The 11,748-nt window shown below is 42.7% G+C and overlaps 1 protein-coding gene across 3 annotated transcripts in view; it reads left to right on the top strand.

The window, feature by feature from the left end:
- Nucleotides 1–622: 622 nt before the first annotated feature.
- Nucleotides 623–11,748, top strand: part of klf12b (Kruppel like factor 12b) — a 40,964-nt gene continuing 29,838 nt past the window's right edge. Inside the window, exon 1 of one of the 3 annotated variants that reach the window (XM_079666391.1) lies at nt 623–821. In XM_079666391.1, coding sequence (XP_079522517.1) covers nt 728–821 — 94 coding nt within the window. In that variant the 5' untranslated portion in view covers nt 623–727. Of the gene's footprint in view, nt 822–865; nt 1,068–4,910; nt 5,129–11,748 lie in introns of those variants that run through there. The other 2 variants (XM_079666392.1, XM_079666393.1) reach the window with 2 other exon arrangements.

Here is an 11,748-nt window from a genome sequence, read left to right as displayed (position 1 = left end):
ATGGATTTCTATAAACATTGAATTTTGTAATTTTTTTGGACAAAACAAGCAAATTGATGCTATACAGTACTATTTCCTGATAAGAAGCAAAGGTTTAATCAAATATTCAAGAAAATAACTGATATTGATGATCAATTAAATATTTAGTTGATTAATAATAAAAATAAGAAGTAGGTTTACAGCATAATGTCAAATTTGTTGTAGACCTACTGTATATTGTTATGATACATTTTTTTTTTATTACAAATTTCACAAATATCAATATCTTCTAAATAATTGTAAAGTATTTTATCCAAAATACAAATATGTTCAGATGACAATTAGTAGACTTTTGTCATTTTTGTTGGAAAAATTAATTAATAATCATTTTCTGATCCATCTACCAATAGTTTATTGGAAATGTTTTTGCTGAAAGTCAATTAAAATATTGTTTTAAACAATTTGAAAACTATCAGAACATTCTAATTGTCTAACAACTATCACACGAGATATATACACCGCCATATATACACTGAAAATTAAAAAAAAGTTTTAAAAAAGTAATTATAAACTGTCCCCTCTTTCCGCACACCTTCCTGTCCCTCCCCTTTAAACGGGGAGGTGCTCCGGTGCTCTCCCCAAGCCCGGTGCTCGCCGCTGCGCTCCGGGAGGGTAGAGAGGGAGAGAGGGCTGGCTGAGAGCGGACGCGTCGGAAACCTCCCTGGAGGGGCCCCGTGTAATTCGATGCATGCTGTTAAAGCTTAGAGTATATTGTCTTCCCTTTGCTTATGAAGCCTCCACCCACCGGCCCACCCTACATTTAGCGGATCATGTGACTCGGGGTAAGTCATTTGCAAGTACAACAGTTCTCTGTGCGCTCCCATTCATTTCCTGAGAACTGCCTGAGCTGAGCAGCTGAGAGGCAGAAGGGGAGGGAGCTGCTCACTCACACACTCTCACACACACATTGTCACACACACACGTACATACACGCAGAGTGAGAGAAGAGGAGAGGGAGAGGAGGATAGGAGACAGAGAGGATTGTAGAAAAGGAAAACAGTCTCCACGGCTCCGCAGCTTCTGACAAGGTCTGTGCATTTTTTCGTCCTGTTCCTCTGCTGGCTGCTGCTGTGTGCTTCATTTGTCACGTTGCTGGGCTTTGTGCTTGTGTTCAGTGCGTGTCGTTCAGCTGTCATTTCCCTGTCACAGCAGATGACAGCTCAGATCACCTATGGCATTGTGTTTGGTGTCTGTCAATGGGGTAAAACAAGAGACCCTGCATGGTGCTGACTGCACCTGAAACACTTATTCCCAATGTAAAATCATCAGCTGTCATAACAAAAGAGGGGAAAAAAGTGATTGTACACTGAGTGACCATGGGCATTATCAGCATCCTGACTTCAGCTGCACGCAGTTGTCCTATTTATCACTTATTTACCTTAACTTATCAGCAGAGCAGAGTAGCAGCATCGTAGAGAAATACTGCCTGCCTTGGTGTAAGTGTGAAAGTGAGACCAAAGCACCAAACTCTCTCTCAGCACTTCTCACTAGAAAAACAAAGTTTGCTGCTTGTCAGAGTTTTGCGCATGCCTTTAGAGAGTTGTGCATGTGTGGGTGTTGCATTTGTGTGAAGCATTGTGGTGTGTGTTTGTGTGTTTGTGTGTGAGAGAGAGAGAGAGAGAGAGAGGGAGGCTTGTTTGCCTACTTGCCCACTGTGGCCGCTTAGAGACAGAGAAACGAGACTGTTAGCAACGGGTTAAACATTAGGAGGCTCGGGTAGCGGAGGAAGGACACTGGGGGGGAGGTGTGTGTGTGTGGCTGTGTGTGTGTGTGTGTGTGTGTGTGTGTGTGTGTGTGTGTGTGTGTGTGTGTGTGTGTGTGTGTGTGTGTGTGTGTGTGTGTGTGTGTGTGTGTGTGTGTGTGTGGGAGTGTTGCAGGGGTGGTGTCTTGGATGTCATCGGCAGCACTCTCACTTCCAGGGTAATAGTCATTGGTATTGATGGGTGGCTGTCAGAGAGGCAGAGAGCCACCAGGTTGGGGAGAGTGGCCGGGGGCTGGCCCTTGGCTGTTATTTTCAATTACAGGGGACCAGGGCAGAGCTGACAGCAAAGGCATTTGTACATCCAACAAGGGGGAGGAGGAGGGTGTCTGTGTGTGTGTGTGTGTGTGTGTGTGTGTGTGTGTGTGTGTGTGTGTGTGTGTGGAGGGGAGGGGAGGGCGGGGGCCGGAGGGAGGAGGAGGGAGGGAGAAAGGTGGGAGGGAGATGAGACTCTGGCCTCTGCCCCTGGGTTTGATGTGGAAACTGAGCGCTGACCTCTGTGACTTTACCCCCGCGTTGCAGAGAGGCCCTGTCTTGCCTTTAACTGTGTGACAGCCGTAGGGTGTGTGTATGTGTGCGTTTTTAAGTGGGGGTCTCATCAACAACCAAAAAAAGGCAGAAGGGAGGAGGGCTGGGTCATGTATGTGTTGAGCAGACCCCCTGCAGCTCACGGATGTTCAGAGTGAGATTAGTGCCCATTTAAACTCACACTTAAATCCATTTACAAAAGAGGTCTTCTCCCTGCGCATGAATAAGCAGGCTGATATTACCACACATGCAGAAGAGACTCTACGCTGTCATTGAGCAGCGAAGAAGATTTATATTGGATCTCTGAAATGTGCCATTAGCCGAAATGAATGTCATTCTGCATTGTATTTTTATCACGATATAAATCAATGCTGAAGAATACACTGCAGTCTTACTTCTGCAACATTGACCAACATGTCGAGGTGTCACAGTCAGCAATAGATAGCTGCCATTAGTGGTGTTTAGAACACGTACGGACAAATCCTTAACACTGAATCTTCAAACTGAACTGACTTTAATGGATCTTTATGGTCACTTAACGATTCAGTGGCTCTCCGCAGAGGAGCTTCTCTCACTGCTCACTGAAAGCATTGTTTAGATCAGTCGTGGTATAAAGTACATTTAACGTATATTGAAAGACCACGAAAGCCACAGAAACCGTCTTTATGTGGTAACTCACAAATAGTTTGCTTCTGAGCTGTTGACCTTAGAAAGTTTTTGTTCTGACTGGATGTACTTAGCTGATGACAGTCAACTGTTCACTTTTTGAAGATGTGGATATCGAGTTTTGTTTAAAAAATAACATCATTGGCTAGGTCAGAAAATAAGTGAATGAAAAACAGTAAATCTTTGAATTAAGTGATTTGAAGTAGCGTGCTTTGTCATTTCAACATAGAGCTGTCATCCTCTTACAGCATTTTTTAAAGAGTTGAAAAAGGCTTTTCAAATGTTTGAATTGGCATATTCTGTTTGAATGTCTTTCACTTTATGTCATGATAAGTCAAATTGGTCAGTAATTCAAAACATTCTTCCAAAATAATGAACAAAAAAGTGTGTTGTCCGTGCACTCAACAAAAAAACTGTATCCATGTATTGCATAAGTTTATGCAACGCCCCAATCAGCAGACAATATCAAGACGTAGGGAGCCTGTGGCTCAGTGGATAGTCTGATGGACTTCGAATCAAGGGGTAGCAAGTTCGAGTCTCACTGCAGTCAGCATGTCGTTGTGTCCCTGGGCAAGACACTTCACCCCAAATTGCTCCTGTGGGGATTGTCCACATGTATGTAACTCGCTTTGGAAAAAAGCGTCTAACGAATGACATGTAATGTAATGTAAAAGACATGCTTAACACTGGTGAATATTCAGTGGGATTTTCGCACAAAAATGACAAAAAAAATGTTAGGAGAAGATCATAGTCTGGGTTAAAATCACTAAACAAGAACATGCACTTGATGAAATCCTGATATGATTATGAATGATATAAAAAATCATATGGTTTTCATCATGAACAATATAAAGTAGTACCAAGTAGTTTCCCCCCCGTCAGCATCAAGCTGCTATACTGTCTCTCTCATTCCGTCAATGGCTCAACCCCCAACCCCCGACACGGTCCAAGGGCTTATGATAGAGATCAATGCAGGTGGGGGGACTCAATTAAAAAGCCAATCACCAACAGATAGACTACATCCGTCCATCAACACTACTCTGCCCAGCCCATTTAATTGCGCTGCAGGATTCCCCCACCAAAGGCATCATCTGTCTGCTACACATCACAACACACAAATTGGGCGCGCGTTGACAGATTGAATCTTTCAGGCAGAAGCGCTGCGCTGTAGTATGTGCAATCTAACAACATACAGGCTCACTGTCTTATTCAGGGAGATGTGAAACTCCCTGTATTACCCCTAATCAGCCAGGTTAACTGCTGCCATATTGACGGACTGCTGGATCATTGATCCAGGTGGGTGTTACGGAGTGTATCGTCATTGATTGCAGATAGACCGCAGTGCACTGGATTCATTTGGGTCTCTGACTGTAAGCCGAAGCCAAAGAGGAGTGAGTTGGGTTTTATTGGTTGGTTGTGCTCAAGGTGCATTGTGGGATATCCTGTGGCCTCTGGTCAGGGAGTTGGTGTTGTGTCAAACACAGATTTTCAGCCACAGGAGACTATTATATAGGCAAAGACCCTGAAACACAGGCACAATGACACACACTGCAATGCTCTTACAATAGACTAGCATGTCAAGGGCATGCGTATATAATGTGTGAGACAGACGGCACCCAAATAGACGGGTGACTTTGTATATTGATAGATGTACCTGAGCAAAAGTCATAAGGACAAAAAGGTTATAGACCGAGAGGGTTAAACAGCTTAACGTTTTTGCAGTTATTGTGCTGGTAATCCATTCTGTTAGTTTGTAGTGACGTTGAAGTGCCTGTGCGTGAAATAAGACAAATATTAATAGGCGATGGCTGTGAGCTGAACTCCCAAAGGCTGTTATTGCACCATGTCAGAAGATGACAAAATGTTCTCTCCCTTTGCGATTTCTCATGTGGATTCAACCTTTGACCCCAGTGTCCAGCCCACGTTTGTTTACCAAAATTGAGTTAAGGGTGTACATGGAGTGCTAGAGCATGTGTGTTTTGTGACTGTGCACGAGAGAGAGGGGAAGAGAGAGAGAAGAGTACGGAAAGTATTGTGCAACTGCCCGTGCGTCTGAAGCTTCTCGTCTAAGTATTGAACACAGACGGAACGAAAAACAATTGGAAAATGCGTGATTACAGCTCGTCAAACATCACTGTGAGTATTTTACATTTTGCTGCGTTGCTCTGGGGAATTCTTTTAAGAGCCTATTATGTTTTTAACCTCTCTAGAGCACCCAAGCTTATCTTTTGACATAAAGAAAAGTTGCCAACAAACCGAGGCAGAATTTAAGGTGATGCTGCCTGACAAGCGCAGTGATTTTTCTTTTTTCTTGTAATGACACTATCTCTAGGGGTAGCACACTCAGTGCTTACTGGAAATGACTCATTTAGTCTAGCATTCCCCCCCCAACTCAGATTTTAAGGTTGCTCGACATGTTTCCATGGCTAGGATGGAAAGGCATGTCAATGGAAGGCCTGTCTATCTATGTTGATGTTTCCCCTGTTGGACAAGTGTGTGTTTTACTTTGGCCAAATATGGTTGGTGATCAGGGGGGAAGGAGAAAGGGAAGGGAGCCAAGAAAAGAGGATGGAAGAGTGTTCAAAGTCAGCACTTTGTGATGTGGACCCTTTTTTAGCTGGTTTTTAAGAGATTCCCTTTACAGAACCTTTGGGGAGCTGCTTCTCTCAAGCCTCGGTGCAGATGGCTTCAGCAGACCTGCGTTCGGATGCTGCAGGGATCACTGTGAACTTTGTTTTCAGTTATACTGTAGGTCAAGGAAATTATGCAAACAACATGTGGAGTCGATTTGGGGTGCCTGTGGCATTCCACAGGATCTTTGGCTTTAACTCAAACAAATGTAGGTTCAAGCTCTGGACCATAACTCCTCTTAATTAGCGGCTTCAACCAGGTATCAGCACGGCACCGCATCAGTTGGAAAATAGAGGAGAAATGATCGAAGCGAAGGCGTGAGTAGATGAGTAATAGAGGTAAACACAGCTGCTGGCTTTTATTGAGTAGTGTTGGAGAGCTGAAATGGGTCAAACCAAGGGGAAAAACTCTGTGAGCGAAAATAACTGCGCGCACATTTGAAGAAATAAGTGTCAGTGTGTTGGAATGTTTTGGTTGGTCCGTTATTTTCTGTTTCCATTTGGCATACATTAGGGTGGATTTGGCTGTGTCAGCACAAAGTGAGGTTAGATAGGGTATAGCACTCTGTGATGCTGCATCAAGAGGACACTGCAAGACTATTAGTGTGTGTGTGTGTGTGTGTGTGTGTGTGTGTGTGTGTGTGTGTGTGTGTGTGTGTGTGTGTGTGTGTGTGTGTGTGTGTGTGTGTGTGTGTGTGTGTGTGTGTGTGTGTGTGTGTGTGTGTGTGTGTGTGTGTGTGTGTGTGTGTGTGTGTGTGTGTGTGTGTGTGTGTGTGTGTGTGTGTGTGTGTGTGTGTGTGTGTGTGTGTGTGTGGCTTTGTTCGAATCACAAGGGATGGCAAAAAAGGGCACTCGGCTTCAGATGGTATTATTCTATGCGACTTGTTTGTAGTAGATACTGTAGGTGAGTCAGTGTATTGGTGCCTCTGCATGCGCACATTGTACAGTTATTGTAAAACATCTAGGTCGATCTTTGAGAGTGAGTGTGCTATGATGCATTCAGCAGACAAGCAGTTGTGAGTAGTATGTACACAGTCCATATGTTGGGGGAAGGGGGTTCACTCACACACTCATTCGGACACGCATGTTGTAACACAAGCACACACACTCATACACTATCAGAGCCTAAGGGGATAAAAGGCAGTAGCCTACTCAAAAAAAAAACCATTAGGGCAGGAGTGTACTGCCATCCCTTAGGGACGTGAGCAAAAAAGAGAGTGTGTGGGTGGGTGGGTGGTGGTCGTAGTGGTACCGGGAAGGATGCAGGTCATCATGAGGATGCTAACCTAATGCATCCCACTTCTCCCTGTAAGAGATGCGCCTCACTCTGACCCTCTGCTCCAGTAAACAAAAAGCGGCTCTAACCTTTGCCTTATTGCAGCAATAACTAGAAATCATGATTTAAGTTACTCACACCTTCACATCATGTGTTTTTATTCTCAAAACAAGACTTTCATTATTATATGTCAACAGATTTCACATAACTGTATTTGGTTAGTTGAAAGCAATAATATTAAGTTGAACCTCGTTTTTTTATTTAAACTTTTTAGTAACCGAATCAAATTATGTGAAATCTGTCGACATAATACATTTAATTAAAGTCGACATTTACATGTTTTCACATACTCTGCAGAATTTGTTTTTTTTCCATTTTGTATTTTTATTGAAATGCAGCTATTAAAGCATCTGGAAGAAAGTTTGAACTGGTTTACAATTATTTGCTGGGAATTTTAAACAGGACTGATCCGATTGCACCCCTGTCAGTTTGAGATGATTATTAAGCTCTGCTGTGTGTGGTCACCTCGACCTAGGACCTGTGCACTGAGAGTAAATAAGAGAGACGAGGACAGAGTCACCTAGTGCATTCTTTATTGATTTCTCCTTTTTCTCTGTATCTCCCTCTCTCCCTTACGCACATGCAGGATAGCCCCAGTGTGTGAACTTCCCTATGATCATGCAAAAAAAATGTGGCAGTATATTCCTGAAGTGCTGCGCCAATTACACACGTTTGTCCTCGGCTCCACCTCCCCCTCCTTTGGTACAAGTGAGGTTTTTGTGTCAGTGGCTATTTTAGATGCACAGCCACTGACCCTACTGCATTTACTAAGCTGTGTGTGTGTGCGTGTGTGTGTGTGTGTGTGTCTTTGCTTGTGAAGGGTGTTCTAGGGAGGTCACCCGATTATGTTGAAACAGGAAGAGCTCACAGTGTATTGGCTCTTTAGGAGCTGTTTTGTGGCTTCTATTTGTGGTTTCTTTAGCGCCCAACTCAATCCAGCCCCTCGCACATGATATTGAACTTATTCTTTCACGTCAAAATGATCTTCAATTGGACATAAACTGCTTCGAATGGTGTCACAAATTGCTTTGACTTGTAAGTCGAAGCTCACTATGCAACCTCACTTTAGAGCTGTCACAGTCACAGCTGGTTTAGCTGTTTCTCTGCTGTATTTGCGGCACATGATGCAAGAGGATGTCAGACTCTTCTGTTTACCTCTCTCTGGAGCGCTGTGGAGGAGTGTGTGTATTCGTGTGTTTTTGGTGTGTGCTCGCTGTAGGTGTGTGTGGGTGTCTTTTTGTGTTGAATGGGCATCTATATTCTTTTTCTTCCTAAGCATAGCTGTATTGAGAGACAGAGTTGTGTGTGTATGAGTCTGTCTCTTAACCTAAGATAAATATGGTTCATTGTGGTTGCAGGCAGGGGTCACAAGTTGTGTGTGTGTGTGTGTGTGTGTGTGTGTGTGTGTGTGTGTCTATGTGTGTCTATGTGTGTGTGTGTGTGTGTGTGTGTGTGTGTGTGTGTGTGTGTGTGTGTGTGTGTGTGTGTATGTGTGTGTGTGTCTATGTGTGTGTTTCTGAGTGTGTGGTAACCAGATTGTAGAACAGAGCAGGGACTCAGGAAGTCATTTTTATAAGAAATGCGTTTGACACACAGACGGAGACACAGACAAAACCAGACAGTGACTGACTCTTCTTTTTGCGCTTTGAGTATTTCCTCTCAGCATAAGTAGCTTCTTCATTTATAGTTTCACAAGACCTTAGAAGGGACGGAGGTGATATTCGCGTAGGTGGGGAGCTTTTTACAAGGACAAAAAAAAAAAAATCACTAAGGATTTCCCCTTTAACCTGTGAGAAAAAGGATTGTTTTTACAGAAATTCAAGCTGCTGAGTTTCCTTTTTAAAGAGACACTAGAAACACATCTGGTTAGAGTATTATTACTGGCAGTAATAAGTATGCATGGGCTGATAAGGCAGTGTGTGTGTATTGTTTAATGTGTTTGGATGCATGTCTGTGCACACTCTTTCTGCACCTTTTATTATGCTGTGTAAACAAAACTGACACATTTACCTACAAATTATTGGATTTATATTTCTGTATGTGTGTGTGCTGGTGAAGTCAATTGACTCGCGCTGCATCCGGCGACCTCATCCCCCCTCATCCCGACAGGATTACTGACACAAGATCCCCCTGCCCCTGGCAGAAATAGCAAGGACCCAAGGGCAATCCGGCAGAATATGGGAACTTCCGTGGGTGTGCAAATGTGTGTTGTTTGTGTGTGTGTTTTCTCTGTGTTTTTATATGGGTACCAGCTCTCTGGCTAATCCTATAACATGAGTTCACTGCTCTTTATCACACACACATCATTTACCTTATATTATGCTGTATACTGTAAATGAAGGAACATTTTTGTCTGAGATGTGTACAGGAACTTACATAATGAGGTCATTGTGCAGGGATTAAAAGTGTTGGCACTAGTTGCTGAGCTCTTTTTCTACATATAGTTGCTGATTCAAACCCCCTGAACCCAGGCTTAGCAACCCACTCTGCGTTGCACACATTTAGAATAATTTGCTGTCCACTATAACATAGATTATTTACCACCATCAAAGCAAGCACCTGTAATGTGGAGGTGGCCTGATCTGTGCCACTTTCTTTATACAGGGTCACACATTTGCAGTTTTTGAGTTGTTTTTTCTCAAAGATTACTTACTTACTACGATGGCGGTTGATTTTTATTCTGATGTATGGATCAATCCGACCTTTTAGCCGTTAGTATTCAGTGGGCAAATGGTTTCATCTCTGGGGCTGTCACAATCTATTTCCTCTTTTTTTTTCAAGCATGACGATCATTCACTCTTTTTCACTTTATGAAAGCACTTTCAGAAAGTGATGGGTCTTATATTATTTTGCTGCTAGTGTTGGCCTCTTTTAAATATAATCATCCTCTTGAATGTGTCTATCTAGCCGCCAAGTTTTGTGACATTAAAATGGAACCATTAGATGTTTTTTTGAATTGCAGTGTGCATTTGTAGGAGCCCAGTTATTCATGTACGTCACATGAAACTCAACTACATGGTGAAGCCAGGATAGCCTCAGACAGATAGAGAATGACATTCAGTTTGAATTGATGGGACCTGATAAGCTCCCAAAGTTTGGCCGAATGTCCTGGAGAGGAAAGCATCCTATGCAAGTGTTTTCTGTTTAATAATAATAACTGTGCTCATGAAGAACGCAGTGTCTTGCCTCTGTGGAACTGATTTGTTCCCAGAGGAAAAGGGCAGGGTGTTTCGAGGTAAATTGCATCAGTTGAGTGCCACTCTAAGGGGTTTTTAACCCTAAAGGGAACTTTTTTCCTCTTTTTTTCAAAGGGTAGCTGTGGTGGTTTGATGCCATTGTGCTTGTTAGAGAAGTCCATGCTTCTATGAGCATGCGAGGTAGCAGCACTCTGCGCTCTTGAGCCCTGTTCAAAAATGTCCCAGAAGCATCCAAAAGACTTCGCTTGCTGCTTCTGCCAAGGAAAACACGGCTTATGAAATGGAAATTCTGAGACCATTCACGGAGTGCCAGGAATTATTAGAGAGAAAAAAAGAATATGTCCATCTCAGTACATCCAGGAGTGAAGTCTGAGGGGAAACACACATCCCCACCTTACACAGACTTTACAAATAGCATCATGACTGTTTACTGTACCTGGTATGCACGGTTTAGAAAGTCTTACAGGGAAACTCCAGCAGAACATAAAGGTCAGGTAACTCATCATAGGAAGCTCTCTGCCCGCAAAAACATGTGTGATGTGTCTTCTGTGGCTGTGGGGGGTGTTTTGTCATGTCTGGGAAGACAAGACCTAATGATGTCACCAAAGGTTAAATACACAATCAAATGTTATATAACTTTGTAGAAATGCAATACTACATTTCTGTAAAAGTAAATTAATATAAGCACTCAAATGTAGGGAATTTTAGAGCTTATCTTAAGATTTTGTCTGAACAGAGGGATAACACACTAAGTAGGAGTTGCCAGTCTTAAAGAGTAACTCCACTTTACATCTTGTGAGGAGAAAAAGCATCGCTAATAATGGTGATGATGAAAAGGATATATGTATATATCGACAATCCAAAATGCCATCTAGGTCAGGCCACTTTGAGTTACTAACAACTTTCTTACACTAACAATTAGCCACTGCCTTAATTATACAGTATAAAGAAATCAATTGCTAAAGGATTTTTGTTAAAGCAGGTGAAAGGTCAGAAAAAGTTGTCAATTTTATTCTTTCTACCGTCATTAACATTAAATACTGTTTTTTTTAAAGGCAGTTTTCTACAGCACAACATCTGTTTTACAGTGAAACAGATGTCTTAAACACAGACTCTGCTAAGACATGTAAAATGTAGTTAATGGCTTTTGGCGTTATACGGCAGCACTGACCTCGATTGGTTAACGGTTCAAGTCTTGAGTAGTTGACCACTCGCCGTTATTAGCCGCTGCTATTTGCCTGCGTGCAGTTACTGTTTAAGCAGTAACTCTGCAGGGAACTATTTGAATGAGCTCTCAAGAACAGAATGAGGCCAACAAGATGAGGTCATGAACACACACAGCTTAACGTGAAGCAGATTGAGATCGAAAATCAGCTGTGAAGCTGTGGCTCTATTGTGTCTACACAGCAAACAAGATCAATGTTTAATTTCTAGACTTTTATTTTCAAGGGTCTACAAAGGGTCGCTCACCCAACCTTTTTTTAACAAGTGATTTCTTCGCATTTTGCGAAGGTGGTTAGCTCTCAGTACTTTTTTAAAAGTTGCTTCACTGAGTGAGTTCAAAGAGAGGAAGGGGAGGAAGGGGAGGAGTGT

Source organism: Notothenia rossii (genome assembly GCF_949606895.1).
Source record: "Notothenia rossii genome assembly, chromosome: 2".
NCBI classification, from domain to species: Eukaryota; Metazoa; Chordata; class Actinopteri; order Perciformes; family Nototheniidae; genus Notothenia; species Notothenia rossii.
The sequence above is the reverse complement of the archived record's forward strand: the minus strand, read 5'-3'. Positions and strand labels throughout refer to the sequence as shown.